At 43.3% G+C, this 18,414-nt stretch overlaps 1 protein-coding gene across 6 annotated transcripts in view; it reads right to left on the bottom strand.

The window, feature by feature from the left end:
• Window positions 1-8,820, bottom strand: part of myo5aa (myosin VAa) — a 189,764-nt gene extending 180,944 nt beyond the window's left edge. For 4 of the 6 annotated variants that reach the window (XM_068017976.1, XM_068017979.1, XM_068017980.1 and 1 more), the window contains exon 1: window positions 8,521-8,665. In XM_068017976.1, coding sequence (XP_067874077.1) covers window positions 8,521-8,547 — 27 coding nt within the window. In that variant the 5' untranslated portion in view covers window positions 8,548-8,665. Of the gene's footprint in view, window positions 1-1,895; window positions 1,968-8,520; window positions 8,666-8,745 lie in introns of those variants that run through there. The other 2 variants (XM_068017977.1, XM_068017978.1) reach the window with 2 other exon arrangements.
• Window positions 8,821-18,414: the final 9,594 nt, after the last annotated feature.

The following is an 18,414-nucleotide window of genomic DNA, read 5'->3' as shown; positions in this document are numbered from 1 at the left end:
CTCTCATTACACAATACCCAGTCTAGGATGGCCTGTTCTCTAGTTGGTTCCTCAAGGTATTGGTCCAGAAAATCCGTAAACACTCCAAGAATTCTTCCTCTACGATATTGTGACTAATTTGATTTGCCCAATCTATATGCAGATTAAAGTCATCCATAATTACAGATGTTCCTTTATCACATGCATCTCTAATTTCCTGTTTAATGCCATTCCCAACATCACCACTACAGTTTGGGGGTCTGTATACAACCCCCACTAACGTTTTTTGCCCCTTAGTGTTTCTCAGCTCTACCCATACAGATTCCACATCGTCAGAGCTAATATCTTTCCTCACTATTGCGTTAATTTCCTCTTTAACCAGCAATGCAACTCCACCGCCTTTTGCTTTTTGTCTGTCCTTCCTAAATACTGAATATCCCTGGATGTTCATTTCCCATCCCTGGTCACCCTGCAGCCAAGTCTCCGTAATCCCGACTATATCGTACCCGTTTACATCTATTTGCACAATTAATTCATCCAAACCATGGCTTTATTGCGAATGCTCCGCGCGTTAAGGCACAAAGCCTTAAGGCTTGTCTTTTTAACATTACTTGTCCAATTCCCAATATTTTTCACTGTATCCCTGTTTGATTTTGGCCCTCGATTTCTCTGCCTATCACTTTATTTATTCCTCTTACTGTCTTTTGTTCTCGTCTTTGATCCCCCCTCCTCTGACTCCTTGCAAAGGTTCCCATCCCCCTGCCATTTTAGTTTAAACCCTCCCCAACCACTCTAGCAAATACTCCCCCTAGGACATCAGTCCCGGTCCTGCCAGGTGTAACCCGCCCAGTTTGTACTGGTCCCACCTCCCCCGGAACCGGTCCCAATGCCCCAGGAATCTAAAACCCTCCCCCTCACACCATCTCTTCAGCCCCGTAATGCCCACTAAAAGGTTGTTAATTTGGTTAAGAAGGGAGGCTAATCTCTTGGGTTCAGGAATAGAGGCCAGCGCTACCCATTAGTACAAACAGAGTAATAAATAACCACTTGAAGGTTCACAGCCTTTAGTATGCGGAGTACTTTTATGCCAATATGCCGATTCCTGGAGATTATATACAGAGTTGTATACCATGTATAAGGAGAGACTGTGATTGCACTATTTTGCTGCATGATAGAATTCACTTTTATATAGGACCTCATCACATACTCAGGATCTTTCAAAGTGTTTCACATCCAAATCAATTACTGTTGTGATGCACTCACTGTTGTTACATAGGCAAACATAGCAAACAATTTGCACATAGCAAGGTCCCACTAGCAGCAAATGAGATAAATGACCAGCTAAATCTCTAGACCCCCAGCAAAGCTCCTTGTTCTTCTTTAAACAATGCCACTAGATCATGTAATCCTACCTAATAAGCAGACAGGACTTTTGGTTTAATGTCTCAACTTAAATAGTTACGTTGTCATTTTAGACCCTTACAGTACTCAACTGATCAAAACTTAAAGGTTTTTAAAAATCAGCCTCCCTCGGCCATTGCTACAATCTCACAATGCGCTCATACGCACCTCGGTGTAATCTCTGCCTAATGGAGAGTATATTGGGCTTGAAAATGTCAAAGTTACTGCCCTTTTAATAAAAGGAGAGGCAAAAATGTTATTTTCCTTCGCAATACATCCATGTTACCCTGGCACCAAAGCATCTGGTTATTCGACAAGTCATGTTTATCTTCCTCACATACTCCATTAGCCAACTGACATTTCTGAATTTAATTTTATTTTCAGTCTGGCTACACAGAATTGGGAGCCTGACAAAATTAAATTTAATTTAGAAAACAAAAAAAAACACTGCGGATCCAATGTTAAACCAATCTTTTTTTTCTGACTGTACAGAAAATGATAGAACAAGTACTTACTTTCACATACACAAATTCCAAATCCATCTCTTAATCCTCATGTAACAGACCCAAGTATTGCGTTGGAGCTATTTTCCGCTCATATAGACGACTGGTACATTTGAGTTACATTAGGTCATATGTGGACTGCAGCATCCCCATAAATAAAACTGAACTTTTACGCGTGAAATAATGAAGTACACGATAACCCCACCTCCTTAAACATACAGGAAATCTTGACAAAGTCACAATCCTGATGTGACTAGAAAACATGACATTTCTAGATGAATGAAGTCTTTTAAGCTTTTTTTTTTTGCATTGCCCTCAAACAACATTCCTATCATCCATTTGAGCACAAGAGGCAGGCTGTTTGTAGACAAGTGATAATTTTATGTGTGCTCATCTGAAAACAGCAACAGGATTATGCACTGTAGAAAATGCAGAATAATTTTTGCTCCCTGACTGGTGCTCAGGAGACAGCTCAAACCTCAAGTTTGCATAACCCTTTCAGTGCTCCATTGTAGAGATGGAAGGGAGGATTTCACAAGCTTCTCAGGCTGGTGGCAGACCACAGAGCCCTGCCTGGTGATTACATCATTTCCCAGAGGATAGGCTCAGCTGGTACTACGCAAGTAAATGACCCTGAAATAACAGCCACTTCGTCAAGAGTCTAAGTCTCTGCAGATAAACAATTCCCCTTCCAGAGCTTCATAACATTTCTTTCATAAATTTATTGCTGATAAAAAGTCTAGGGTTTGCCCCAAACTACTCTTCACATTTTTAAATTTGCCATTTTCAAGATATTTCTAGAACAAAAACGCCTATTGTCCTGCTGGCATAAGAGAGAGGGGAAATTAATTGAACAAGCCACTGTGCAGCACTGTAACCCTCACAGAAAGCTCAGAAAACATACAATGTAGAGTACTGCACTGTGTGCTATTTTAATTCTCAAACAGACTAGATTGAAAAGGATGATTGTTTAACCCCATTTGGTAGGAAATTAAAAAAAATATTTTGTACAAAGACGCCAGACTACAAAATTACAAGTCTTGAATTAGTTCTTGAAGTCTAGGATTAAAAATAACTACAGCACAGGAAGAGAGGGTGATAAAGCATGAAGCAAATTCAACCTTGTATTTTAATTAGTGAGGTGTTGTATATCATGGATAGGTTTTTATTTAAATATGCTTGGGCTAATGGAGCTGCAATTATTGGTACAGTGATGAACTATTTTTCCTTTGGCCAACTGCCTCCTCTACTCGTTAGAAGGCACTGACTCCCTTATTTGGTTTAAGTTGCAAAGGCAGCTGTTGATCTCTGGTACATTGCCCAAGTGACCATTACTCACCTATAAGTCGAACAATGAGAGACATCACAGCTGAGCCTGAATATATCTCCCAACATCCAATCAGGTGTGCTTCTCGCAGGAGTCATCCATACAGTGATTAGGAGCTGGAATCTTGGTCAATTTTTGCTTCCCTATCTCCAATGCCACTGCTAATTTTAGCACCCTTACTGATAGCAACTAACCTGGTACAGACCAACGCACGTCATCGCGTAAAGACATCATTACACTTGGTCACAATCCCCCCACTGAATAGCCTGTTCTGTAATGATGAAGATTCAAGATTAAACAGACCTACTAAACAATAAATGAGAACAGGAATACCAACGATGAAGAAAATTCAAATGCATCTTTCCGAAACATCTAGCGGTGTTATTCTGGAGCTAGGATCCACCAATTATTTTTGATTGAAAATGTGCCCAAAACATCCCATTTAAAATCACATTATCACAGGATCTTCGAGACCATTGCAGTCCGCTGCTCCACAAAAGCGTACACTTATTAGGAGGTTTACATAGGCCCCAGCTACCTGATAGTTCAAAATTTCTTTTGTCCAGAAAACCCTGCAGAGAAACTTATACAGCTATTTTACAATATTGAACAGAGGGTGGCAAACATCATGAAGTCATAAAGTGATAAAGCCATTCTCTAAATAACTCAGTGGGTAGATATACTAAGTGGAAATGTTAGTTGGGATGGTGATGGGGGCAATACATTGGATTCAATGTCCTCAGGCTAAGAGGCAAAGAAAAAGCTCCTATTCCTAATTGCTGTACAGTAATCACATTCGAAAGGTCAAGTCTGGGCGTTTGGCAAGGACAGGTTTGGCTTGGCTGAGTCCCTCTCCCTCCCCTCCATGGTCAAGTAGGTTGGCAATGCTCACTGTCTAGGCTCACACTTGGGTAAGCCACAACAATTCTCTAATGACTTGGTCAGTAAGAACTGAGTGGAGATTTTTGATAACATTTTCAAAAATGACCCAAAGTTTTATCAGAGTACTGAATTATCATGCTATAATACCAGTCTCCACTGCTATGTCCAGACTAGCCAAGAGAGTGTGGGAAAATGGCGCACTGACACAGAACACAAAAGTCCGAGTGTATCAAGCCTGCATCCTCAGTACCTTGTTCTATGGCAGTGAGGCCTGGACAACGTATGCCAGCCAAGAGCGACGTCTCAATTCATTCCATCTTCGCTGCCTCCGGAGAATACTTGGCATCAGGTGGCAGGACCGTATCTCCAACACAGAAGTCCTCGAGGCGGCCACCATCCCCAGCTTATGCACACTACTGAGTCAGCGGCGCTTGAGATGGCTTGGCCATGTGAGCCGCATGGAAGATGGCAGGATCCCCAAGGACACATTGTACAGCGAGCTCGCCACTGGTATCAGACCCACCAGCCGTCCATGTCTCCGCTTTAAAGACGTCTGCAAACGCGACATGACGTCCTGCGACATTGATCACAAATCATAGGAGTCAGTTGCCAGCGTTCGCCAGAGCTGGCGGGCAGCCATAAAGGCAGGGCTAAAGTGTGGCGAGTTGAAGAGACTTAGCAGTTGGCAGGAAAAAAGACAGAGGCGCAAGGGGAGAGCCAACTGTGTAACAGCCCCGACAAACAAATTTTTCTGCAGCACCTGTGAAAGAGCATGTCACCCTATAATTGGCCTTTATAGCCACTCCAGGCGCTGCTCCACACACCACTGACCACCTCCAGGCGCTTACTCATTGTCTCTCGAGATAAGGAGGCCAAAGAAGAAAATATAGAATGGGTTAAAAAAAACTGCAAAAGCAAAATCTGGAAATCGTAGTGATGTGAAAACTTTTACTAGAACTTTAAGTATTTCTTCCTTGTAATCTTTAACATGCATCCCTTGCCCTCACGCCAATAAACAATACTACAACAAAATTGATATATGTGTAACAATATTCAGGAAGTCCAAGACAAAATAACCACAGCCCTCTGAACATCAGTTTCTCACAAGTACAAGACACCAATAACAGAGTTCAAATGAAACAGTACTGGACAAAAGTCCCTGACCCGCAGGTTCACATGCATTAAAAAATAATTTATTGCCAACATAGGTAGCAGTGCATTAGATGCGCAAACGACACAGAAATCAATCACGATTTAAAGAGCCGGTCACACGCCTTCCATTATCAGGTGCCATATGTGCTGATTTAGCAGAGGGTGAGGCCTCGAATTTCAGGCTCCATCTGCAATTTACAAGCACTGCCTGTCGTAGCAAATTAGTGAAATTTCAGAAGATGAAAAGAGCATCTGGAATGCAACATTAGATTAGGGAGTTTACACACTGGGCTCCCAGCTCCTCACAGCACCACTTATTTCCACTTGGTAAGACCAGCCATTAAATAGTATGAAATATTTGTTCATATCTTCCCAGATACAACTACAGCATTTAGCCAGTCACCAATTTACTAATTCTCAAGGCCAATGTGCACTTTTCATGGAAAGTGACCAAAATTATGAAATATGATCCCCAAAACACTCGTTCAAAATTTTTTTTAAAATCCAGTCATCCTGCATAATGCAGCAGAGTTTGACTTATTCTATCAAGACATCTCAATGGCCCCGCAAATTTGGAATTAAGAGAAACGGGAACTAATTCCCCTTTGGGAAGAAAATCGTGGCATTATGTAGGACCGGAAACCACCTGAAGCTAGAACTATAGGCATTCCTGGAACTGAAAATAAATCCAGCCTGAACTTCAAGAATCATGGCATCCAAGTGACCTGAGTTTGGGCAGCTTCATCCCAGCCCCTAGGCAGAGGTACAAACCCATAATCCACCCTAAATTAGCAGAATCACCTAAGGAGGCCACAATCATGTCAGGGAGAAGGAAACTCAAACTGTTGGAAGTCAGGGTGCACTTGAAGTTGGGGCTGAAGGTAAATTGTTGGGGAAAACTCAAGGGATGTTCAAACTCACTGTGTTTAGCTCATGCTCTCAAGGTATTTTGAAATAAAAAGTGCCACTGAGTCTGTGACAACAGGAGAAAAATGTTCCATTCTTTATAGTGAACATCGCTCATTTTGGACAGCAGAGAATGAATCTCATCACACCTTCCCAAAAAAGGTCAATTTGAGATTTTTAAAAAACAAAGTGCTGGACAAACTCAGCAGGTCTGGCAGCATCTGTGGAGAGAGAAGCAGAGTTAACGATTCAGGTCAGTGACTTTTCATTAGATTTTCTGATAAAAAGTCACTGACCTGAAATGTTAACTCTGTTTCTCTCTCCACAGATGCTGCCAGACCTGCTGAGTTTCTCCAGCACTTTGTTTTTATTTCAGATTTCCTGCATCCACAGTATTTTGCTTTTATTTTAAGGTCAATTTAAGACCATGCAAAGTCCTACACATGGAACTAACTTAACCCCTTCTACCAAGAACTCAGTGAGTTAATCTGTTGAGCAGTGAGCTAGAAGCCAGAAAGGATCCAGCACAAAATGGCTCAGTGCTAAGTTAGCAGCTGAGATAATGGTTGGCCACTACAGTTGACCTCAGTACCCCGCCTGCTAAAGTAGGAAGGAGAAAATTGGTCAAGCTTTCCCTCCCAATTGTTATCCAGACATCAGTACTGAAAGCACATTTGCTGATGGCAGTCAAGGACTGGGTTAGGCACACTATGATGCCTTGCAGTGGACTAGTCTACCGACAGACACCATCACTGCTAATAAGTGAGTAATATTCATTGAGGTGAGATACCAGAAGGTGCCCGACACCCACAGAAGCATAGCCCAGGGAAATCTACTCCTTCAGCTAAACTGGTGCAATAAAATGCAATCCAGTATATACACTTTATCTTTCATTTATTATTTGGTTACTGTCACATCTACTGCCTCAAGTTTCAAAATGAACTCTGCAATGTTCATTACTGGATACAATACTGGCCACACATTTAACAAAGACATTTAACTATTTGAATGGCTGCATAATATGAAAGTTACATTAATCATTCCTGCACTGGCTGGACTAATCGATGAAAATAATCAATGATGGCCTCACACACATGAATATCCAACCTGAAAATGAAATGATCAGCTTCTTGCAATGAAGTACTGCATATATCATTAACTGCTGGGCACCTAATAACTCTGAAGTGGCTTTGTTTCCCACCCAGGGGAGTTCTGTGAGACACTGCCTAAAATCAAACTTGATCAAAGACCCTGATGGATGCAATACTCAGATTAAATGCACCCAAAGTATACATTGAAACATTTCCAGGAGATCACATTGGATCTGCAAACCAGCGATTAAGTGATGAAAAATTTACAAATGATTTAAACTTGGCTGCTGTCAGAATGGAGACAAATCCGTCTTTAATAATATGAGGAATTACTTTAAAATGCAAGAGTTCCTGGATGCGAAGTGCATTGAAATCGTGACCGTGACTGCCTGCCAATCAGTCACCCCAGTTAGAACAAAGCCCTGTGCTAGTATGTCCATAAACCCAGCCGCCTGCTCCCTTCAACCATCATTGACTCCAACATTCAGGCTCCAGTTAACAGGCTCGGATGGAGCAGTTTCAAAGTGGGCCGTCAAGCGGCGACAATTTGGTTAAAAACAAACACTGCAATGTGTTTCAGAGCGAGCAGCACACTGAGAAATAACAAATCTAAATCTCATTCAAACGCTGTGAAAATTATCCCAGCCACACGAGGATTTCATTCATTTCAGATTGTTCCAACGTTACTCAGTGGGTGACCTTAGGAAGTGCCGATGATGCTGAGAACCAAAATGCTTTTCTCTTCCTGCTTTCACTTTTTAGGTCAATAAATCAGCTGGTCGGTTACATTTCCTTGACGTAGCGAGTCCAAGTAAGGGGCGAGGGGCGCTTTTACGGTTAAAATACCTGCTTCCAACAGTTTGAAATAGGTGATCTCAGAATTGCACAGCCGGGTAGGGGAGGGGATCATACCGGCTCCATGTTACTGAAAAAGCTCCATGAAGACGGAATGAATCGCGTCCCGGCAAGATACAATACAGTACAAGCCGAGCTGGGCTCCAGCTCCACACTAAATCTAAGAACACGTCTAAATCGTGCTGTTGCAGTGACATGAAAAGGACCACATACCCGGCTCGTCCTCCCTCCTCTGACCATTGTTCCCCAAATCTCTCTCTCTCTCCCTAGCAAATATTGGCCTGATCGTCTCTACATTCCGCATCACAGCCAAATGAGATGCAAAACGGATCATTTCTAATAGCACTGCCGCCCTGTGCTTCAGGAGGCTCTGATCGCGCTGCCGCCAACAAGACATTTTTCAGTGAAATGTAACAATGTGTACCTTGGTGAAGAGCTCGGATGCTGCCATTCTCCTGCGGGGCGAGTCTTGTCTTTGCAAACGCCGTCCGGAGCAGCCCCTTGTACAGCGGCTGGAAAGGCAATGGCGTGAATGTCAGCTGCAAAACATAAAGGCTTTCCACGAGAAAAAGACATGTACCCCCGTCCACTTCCTCCCTCCCTCCACCCACCCCCAAATCTCAGCCCAAGGTACCAAACGCCATGTTACCTGTGTTATTGAAGTGCTACCCGGCTGTGCATTCTGGGTACAAGGGAGATAGACCTAAAGATGCTGCAAAAAAAATCTGTGCTCAATGTGCCTCCCATCGGCAGCAGCAAGTCACAGAGCAAGTGTCAGAAATCTGCCTGGAAATACAGCGCCATCACAAGGAGTATCTGCGGACCAACCTCGCCCCAGCATCAAGTCCTGGCATACCAGGCACCAGAATATGCAACGAGTCAGTAGCTGAAAGACGGGTCCACTTTCTGGTGTGAACCACATCGAGCTAGAAACGTGCTTGTGTACAATTCTACATTGAATCCAATCTTGGTTTTGACTCTATTCCAAAACTTTCGCTGAGAAATTGATGCACTGCAGACGCAGATAAAGTTTGTTCCGGGAGAATTTATCGATTTATAAAAAAAATTGGGTCACATCCCTTCTTGTCCGCACGTAATTGGCAAAAATGAGTGGGAACATTAAAACGAACTCGTGCTTGAGATTTCTCCAAATCTAATTATTTCCAGAATTGATAGTTTGATCTCGAGTGTGTATCGCTGAAGGAAGGGAGGGAGGGGGGAATCACTTACTCCCCACAAAACTGCACACTCTGTAAAGCCCAGGACTAACACACAACTAGGAAGAGCTAGATCTGGATACGATTTTCGCTTTGCAGCAGGTTGGTTTGTTGCAGCGTTTATTAAATCCGTTGCAATAGACGCGTGCAGTTTTTTTTTTATTAAATGCAAGATGGAAAATTTAATCAATAGCAACAGATGGAATTATGTTAGCACTTTGCTAATCTCAGACGCGTTAGCTGACCTGGTAAACTGTTTTGTAAAATTAATTTGCCAAACAATAGTAATCAATTAGTTGTAACAGCTGTGTTTTAAGTATAATTAAACAGCTGAAATCTATTAGTGTGTGTCAGGCAGTATGACTGTAACAGAAGAAGGGTCACTGACCCGAAACGTTAACTCTGCTTCTCTTCCCACAGATGCTGCCATACCTGCTGAGTGATTCCAGCATTTCTTGTTTTTATTTCAGATTTCCAGCATCCGCAGTATTTTGCTTTTATTTATATGACTGTAACAGAGACTCTCCGAAAATAAGGTGAATTTGCATCACAAATTTAGTGCCAAAGCTAACTGGCTTGGACTGCAGTTACTTAAACTTATATACTACGAGTCCGGTATTAAAGCCCAAACTCGTTTAGGCAGACCTTGATAGTTGATCCAGTTTGCAATTTCCAGAGGCGACACCAGGGGGAAAAATATGATATAAAAACAGAAAGTACTAGAAATACTCAGTAGGTCAGGCAACATCTGTAAAGAGAGTTAATGTTTCGGGTCTGTGACCTTTCATCAGAACTGGCAAAGGTTAGAAAAGAATTGGGTTTTAAGAGGCAGTGGCGGCCAGGGGGTTTAGTGGGAAGAGAACAAAAGGGAAGGTGTGTGATAGGACAGAGGGCAGGAGAGATTAAATAACAAAGCAGTCCTGGGACAAAGGCAAAGAGCGTGTTATGCTTTTTCTTTCACCACACGCTTTTAGTCCAGAGAGGGCGTTAATAGCAGATGAACAGCTCCGTCTACATAAAAAAACTGCCACATGGTTTAAAAAAATACAAAATAAAATATAAAAATAGGTCAGTTATGCTCTGAAGTTATTGAACTCAATGTTCAGTTTGCAAGGCTGTAGCGTGCCTAATCACAAGCTCCAGGAGCAGCACCTGATCTATCAATTAGGCACTCTACAACCTTGTGGACTCAACCTTGAGTTCAATAACTTCAGAGTATGCCTGGCCTTTTTTAATTTTATGTTTTATTTTTTAACCATGTGTCTGTTTTTTCATGTTGACAGAGCTGCTCATTATTCTGCTATTAACACTCTCGCTGGACTAATGCTTAGTCTTTCATCACAAGCATCAACACACTCTTTGTCTTTAGCCCAGGACAGCTTTGTTATTTAATCTCTCCTGCCCTATTACACACCTTCCTTTTTGTTCTTTTCCCCACCAACCCTTCACTTGCTTAAAACCAAATTCTTTTCGAACCTTTGCCAGTTCTGATGAAAGGTCACAGACCTGAAACATTAACTCTGCTTCTCTCTCTCCACAGATGCTGCCTGACCTCCTGAGTATTTCCAGCACCTTCTTTTCATTTCGGACTTCCAGCATCTGCAGTATTTTGCTTTTTTTTTTAAATATGGAGTTATGATAATCTGGAATGCACTGCCTGAAAAGACGATGGAAACTGATTCAACAACAACTTTCAAAAGAAAATTAGAGAAACATTTGAAAGGGAAAACATGCAGGGATATTTGGAAAGAGCAGGGGAGTGGGACTAAATGGATAGTTCTTTCAGGGAATCGGTACACGCATGATGGGCTGAATGGCCTCCTAGACTATAATGTTTTGCACTGATGCTCCAGTTGTGTAAATTTTCCCATAAAGCATTCACATTCAACAAGATTATTGTTGTGAAGTTGAAACCACTGCATAATCAATAATTAAATTGGATTGTTAATCAGGTGCCATGGTCATGAACCAACTCCAAAAGACAGCAAGACTATATCCTCCAGGGAAGCTAAACAAGCTCCGTTCTGAAATGAGAACAGAAAGTGCTGGAAATGCTCAGCAGGTCTGGGAGTATCTGTGTTGAGAGAAACAGAGTTAACGTTTTAGGTCTGTGAACCTTCATCAGAACTGGATAAAGTTAGAAATGTAACAGCCTTTGAGCAAGTGAAAGGGGGGGGGGGGGGAAAAGAGTGGGACGAAGAACAAGGAAGGACTGTGATAGGACAGGGGGGGGGGGGGGGGGGAGAGAGAGAAAGAGATGAAATGACAGATGTCATGGAATAAAATGCAAATGGTGTGCTAAATAGTTGTAGCAAAAGACAAAGCACAGGTCCAGAGAGTGCTAATGGCAGAATAATGAACAGCTCTGTACAAAAGCAAAAACATGCAAAATAAGTTTAAGACTAGCACATGGTTAAGAAATAAATAATTACAATATATATATATAAAAAATATATAATGGGGCCCATGGTCTGAAATTATTGAACTCAATATTGATTCTAGAAGGTCTGGAGAGTGCCTAATCAGAAGACGAGTTGCTGTTCCTCGAACTTGTGTTGATGTTCACCGGAACATTGCAGCAGGCCAAGATCAGAAATGTCGGCATGGGAACAAGGTGGTGGATTAAAATGGCAAGTAACCGAAAGCTCGGGATTATGCTTGCGGACTGAGCAGAGGTGTTCTGCAAAGCAGTTACTCAATCTGCGTTTGGTCTCCCCAATGTAGAGGAGACTGCATTCTGGTGTCAGATTAGGTCCAAATGTCAGGCTGTAACTGCTGTTTTGATACAGAGTCCAAATTCTTTGTACAGAGCCTACTATGGTGCTGTGAATGTACCTGGTAGTATTCTAGTCTGCAAGGTTCCAGGCCACGTTCAAGTCCCATTCCAGGGCTTGAGCACAAAAATTAAGACTGCCACTCCAGTGCCGTACTGAGGGAGTGCAGCATTGTTGGAGATGCGGTCTTTTGAATAAGACTTTAACCAAGGCCCTGTCTGCTTGCTCGGGTGGAAGTAAAAGATCCCATCATATTTTGAGTCATGCCCAGTGTCCTGGACAATATTTATCCTTCAATCATCTTCTTTGGCCTCCTCGTCTCGAGAAACAATGGGTAAGCGCCTAGAGGTGGTCAGTGGTTTGTGCAGCAGCGTCTGGAGTCACTATAAAGGCCAATTCTAGGGTGACCGACTCTTCCACAGACACTGTAGATAAAATTGGTTGTCGGGGCTGTTACACAGTTGGCTCTCTCCTTGCACTTGTCTTTTTTCCTGCCAACTGCTAACTCTCTTCGACTTGCCACTCTTAAGCCCCACCTTTATGGCTGTCCGCCAGCTCTAGTGGTCAATGTCACAGGACTTCATGTCGCGTTTGTAGACGTCTTTAAAGCGGCCGGTGGGTCTGATGCCAGTGACAAGCTCGCTCTATAATGCGTCCTTGGAGATCCTGCCATCTTCCATGTGGCTCACATGGCCAAGCCATCTCAAGCGCTGCTGGCTCAGTAGGGTGTATATGCTGGGGGAGTTGGCTGCCTCGAGGACTTCTGCGTTGGAGATACGGTCCTGCTACCTGATGCCAAGGATTCTCCGGAGGCAGCGAAGATGGAATGAGTTGAGACGTCGTTCTTGGCTGACATACGTTGCCCAGGCCTCACTGCCATAGAGCAAGGTACTGAGGACACAGGCTTGAAACACTCGGACTTTTGTGTTCCGTGTCAGTGTACCATTTTCCCCACACCCTCTTGGCCAGTCTGGACATAGTAGTGGATGCCTTTCCCATGCGCTTGTTGATTTCTGCATCGAGAAACAGGTTATTGGTGATAGTTGAGCCTAGGTAGGTGAACTCTTGAGCCACTTCCAGAGTGTGGTCGCCGATATTGATGGATGGAGCATTTCTGACGTCCTGTCCCATGATGTTCGTTTTTTTGAGGCTGATGGTTAGGTCAAATTCGTTGCAGGCAGCTGCAATCCTGTCGATGAGTCTCTGCAGCATCGTAAGCAAAGAGGAGTTCCCTGATGAGGACTTTCCGTACTTTGGTCTTCGCTCTTAGACGGGCAAGGTTGAACAACCTGCCATCTGATCTTGTGTGAAGGAAAATTCCTTCTTCTGAAGACTTGAACGTATGTGGGAGCAGCAGGGAAAAGATGATCCCAAATAGTGTAGGTGTAAGAACACACCCTGTTTCATGCCACTCAGGATAGGAAAGGGGTCTGAGGAGGCACCGCTGTGCTGAATTGTGCCTTTCACTTCTTTGGGCCTCCTTATCTCGAGAGACAATGGATACGCGCCTGGAGGTGGTCAGTGGTTTGTGAAGCAGCGCCTGGAGTGGCTATAAAGGCCAATTCTGGAGTAACAGGCTCTTCCACAGGTGCTGCAGAGAAATTTGTTTGTTGGGGCTGTTGCACAGTTGGCTCTCCCCTTGCGCCTCTGTCTTTTTTCCTGCCAACTACTAAGTCTCTTCGACTCGCCACAATTTAGCCCTGTCTTTATGGCTGCCCGCCAGCTCTGGCGAATGCTGGCAACTGACTCCCACGACTTGTGATCAATGTCACACGATTTCATGTCGCGTTTGCAGACGTCTTTATAACGGAGACATGGACGGCCGGTGGGTCTGATACCAGTGGCGAGCTCGCTGTACAATGTGTCTTTGGGGATCCTGCCATCTTCCATGCGGCTCACATGGCCAAGCCATCTCAAGCGCCGCTGACTCAGTAGGGTGTATAAGCTGGGGATGTTGGCCGCTTCAAGGACTTCTGTGTTGGAGATATAGTCCTGCCACCTGATGCCAAGTATTCTCCGAAGGCAGCGAAGATGGAATGAATTGAGACGTCGCTCTTGGCTGGCATACGTTGTCCAGGCCTCGCTGCCGTAGAGCAAGGTACTGAGGACACAGGCCTGATACACTCGGACTTTTGTGTTCCGTGTCAGTGCGCCATTTTCCCACACTCTCTTGGCCAGTCTGAACATAGCAGTGGAAGCCTTACCCATGCGCTTGTTGATTTCTGCATCTAGAGACAGGTTACTGGTGATAGTTGAGCCTAGGTAGGTGAACTCTTGAACCACTTCCAGAGCGTGGTCGCCAATATTGATGGATGGAGCATTTCTGACATCCTGCCCCATGATGTTCGTTTTCTTGAGGCTGATGGTTAGGCCAAATTCATTGCAGGCAGACGCAAACCTGTCGATGAGACTCTGCAGGCATTCTTCAGTGTGAGATGTTAAAGCAGCATCGTCAGCAAAGAGGAGTTCTCTGATGAGGACTTTCCGTACTTTGGACTTCGCTCTTAGACGGGCAAGGTTGAACAACCTGCCTTTCCTATCCTGAGTGGTGTGAAACAGGGCTGTGTTCTCGCACCCACACTTTTTGGGATTTTCTTCTCCCTGCTGCTTTCACATGCGTTCAAATCCTCTGAAGAAGGAATTTTCCTGTGCCTTTCATATAGTCATAAAATGAGGTGATGATACTTAGTAACTTTGGTGGACATCCGATCTTTGCTAGTAGTCTGAAGAGACCACGTCTGCTGACTAGGTCAAAGGCTTTGGTGAGATCTATGAAAGCAACGTAGAGGGGCATCTGTTGTTCACGGCATTTCTCCTGTAGCTGGCGAAGGGAGAACAGCATGTCAATGATAGAACTCTCTGCTCGAAAGCCACACTGTGCCCCAGGTTAGACACAATCAGCCAGCTTCTGGAGTCTGTTTAAAACAACTCCAGCGAAGACTTGCTCTAAGGGAGCAAGACTACACCTTCTACTGGCAGGGTAGGGATCCTAAGAACCAAGACAACATGGAGTGGGCTTCGCCATCAGAAACACTCTGCTCAGCATGGTAGAGCCACCTTCAAATGGCTCAGAACGCATGCTGTCCGCCTTTGGTCCAGTACACCTACTCAGCATCTATGCTCCAACACTCTCCTCCCCACCTGAAGTTAAAGACCAGTTCTATGAGGAATTCCATAATATAATTCGTAGCATTCCTAATACCGAACATTTGTTTCTGCTGGGGGACTTTAACGCCAGGGTTGGGGCCGACCATGACTCATGGCCTTCCTGCCTTGGACGCTATGGCATTGGAAGGATGAATGAGAATGGACAGAGACTGCTGGAGTTGTGTACCTATCACAACCTCTGCATCACCAACTCGTTCTTTCATACTAAACCCTGCCACCAGGTTTCATGGAGACACCCAAGATCAGGTCGTTGGCACCAGCTGAACCTCATCGTCACAAGGCGATCCTCTATAAAGTGTCAAAATCACATGCAGCTTCCACAGTGCAGACTGCAACACCGACCACTCCCTGGTGTGCAGCGAAGTTAGACTCAAACCAAAGAAGCTACGTCACTCCAAGCAGAAGGGCCACCCGCGCATCAACACTAACAGAATTTCTTATCCACAGCTGTTACATAAGTTTCTAAATTCACTTGAAAAAGCCCTTCAAAACACTCCTGCAGTGGATGCAGAGATGCCATCTATGAGTCAGCTTTGACCACCTTTGGCAAACGTGTGAAGCAGAATGCAGACTGGTTTCAATCTCACATTGAAGAGCTGGAACCGGTCATCGCCACTAAGCGCATTGCACTGTTAAACTACAAGAAATCCTTCCATCAACTTCACAAGAAACTGATTATCTGGTCATTATCATTGTTGTTTGTGGGAGTTTGCTGTGTGCATACTGGCTATTGTGTTTCCTGCATTCCAACAGTAGCTAACTTCAAAAAGTACTTCGAGACATCCAGTCGTCGTGAAAAGGTGCTATATAAATGCAAGTCTTTCTTTTTTAAATTAAACTGATTAGTATAATAAACTGACAGTGGCAGAATGAAGAGAACTAAGCAAACACATTGAAGAAACTGTCCGACAGAGAGACCCAAGTAAAAGACTGAGGAGAAACTGAAACTGATCACAATGAGGGCAATGTCCAGAGTTAGACTGACACAATGAGCCTGAAATTGACCAGACACACTAAGCCCTTGCACTCATTGTGATACCTGATCATAGGAGCAACATATGTTAACAGTAGAGGGAGGCTATTCAGTCAATCTTGTTTGTAGTAGTTTTTTTCCAAGAGTAATTCAATATTAATCCCACTGCTCCATTCTCCCCTCATAGCCCTGTACTTCAACTATTTATCTACTCTTTTAAAAGATAACAATGGTCTCTGTCTCAACTGTAACCTATGACAGTGCATTCCATGCTTCAACTGCATTAAAAAATTCTAACCCCTCTCCCGCTGACAATTTTAAATTGATGACCCCTCATTGACAAGCCTCAAGTCTCTTTGCCTTTTCTGCTCTAATGGAAATAGTTCCAGTTTCTCGATTTGAATAAAATAGAAACATAAAATTCATTCATGTCTACATGTGCAAACTTGTATAGAATCATAGAAAGTTTATGGCACAGTAAGAGGCCACTTGGCACCAGCCAAAAAAACCAGCTGCCCAGCCTAATCCCATTTTCCAGCATTTGGCCCATTGTCCTGTGTGCAGCTTTTTTTTAAAAAAACAATTTTGCCACCTTATTTCAAACAATCTGTACAATGTAGTCAAAGCACACCAATTTAGGTTGAAAGCTCATATAGGAGACAGTAAGGTGGCACATGTTCAACTTATATTTGATATGAAGCTTGAATAAGTAGTTTATTTCAAAACTCAATTGCATCTACTCAGACCAACCACTGATGCTTCAATCCAAGTCCACATGGATGCAAAACCATAGGACAAGAACTAAATGCACATTCGTTACTGATTCACCAATGACACGATGATGAAAGATCACTAACTAAAATGTTAACTGTAACTCTCCACAACTGTTGCAGATCTGCTGAGTATATCCAGCATTTTATGCTTTATTTCAAATATACCTATTATGTTGGGATTAAAGACAATGAGAAGGAAAGGATACAGCAGATTGCATTCCTAGTACCTGGTCCAAAAAGGCCTGGTCATCAATAGATTTAAAGTTTCCACCTTTCCCAGCACTTAACATCTATCTCAAGTACTGACAGATTTTAAAAAAAAATTATGTTAGCCAGGTGAGTGCAACAGGCTTTATTCCTTTTAAACAGTGATCGTACTTACTACCTCTGTGTTTTACCTTTTTACCTATACTGTGATTGTGAAAGAACCAGACAGGTATACTTAACACCTTATTTTAACACCCAATTTACCTTAGACTTGTAATGGAAAAAAGTCCTTCAAGTTAACTTTTTTAAAAAAAAGCAGCCAAGATGGCCACTGCAATTTACATTTGAACCGGGATATTGGCCTGGAGAAAGAGTCTAACAGCAGCTCAGCCAGAACAATGGCTTGCCCTAAGTGACTGAATTACCTAGAATGGCCTTATCAGCACAGCCATCAAGGCCATTCCTACCTATTGACTTTGAAATCCAAGTGTGGATGGACACCCTAGGGCATGTAGCACCTTGAATTTCATAAGATTCCAGAAAAATCCTCATTGGAAACAAAGGGGATTAGTAGAACCATGTAACTACCAGCTCATCTCCAAGGAAACTAAAGTTTTATGACACAGACAGCAGACAGGCAGTAACTGAAGGTACAGCAGCAAAGACAGCAAGCTGCTCCTCATGTCTCTCTTTCTTTCTCCCTTCCCAGAAAATATCAAGAACCAGCTTTGACGGGGGATCCCCTCCAAGCCTACAGACCGCTACAGCCAGCAACCGGGGGAGAATCAACAACCAATTCTACTTCAGGAACCCTGAGCAATGCAAACCAACCACAGTGCACTTGGACCAGTGAGGACTTAAAGACTATAGCTTCAACGGAGGACTACTGGACTTAAAGACTGTATTTCAATTCCATTTATTCTGGACTTTAATCGAACCAAATCTGTTCCCCTCTGTAATCTATTTGTGTGTGACTCCCGTGTGAATGTGTAGCGTATTTTTTGTATTTTAAAATCGGGTGAAGGTGTTAAGTGTAATAAACTTACCTCTTTCTTGTTTAAACTCAAGAAAACCTATCCGATTGGGTTCTTTATAATCCCATTAGAGGAAAGGTACAACACTCAAGTGGTAAGCATAACCACTGTTACAACCAGGTGAGAAAGAAGTCTTGGTGTCCCTTTCAGCCTTCACCTGGTCTTACTGTAA

Source organism: Heterodontus francisci, chromosome 38 (assembly GCF_036365525.1).
Source record: "Heterodontus francisci isolate sHetFra1 chromosome 38, sHetFra1.hap1, whole genome shotgun sequence".
NCBI lineage: Eukaryota > Metazoa > Chordata > Chondrichthyes > Heterodontiformes > Heterodontidae > Heterodontus > Heterodontus francisci.
The sequence above is the reverse complement of the archived record's forward strand: the minus strand, read 5'-3'. Positions and strand labels throughout refer to the sequence as shown.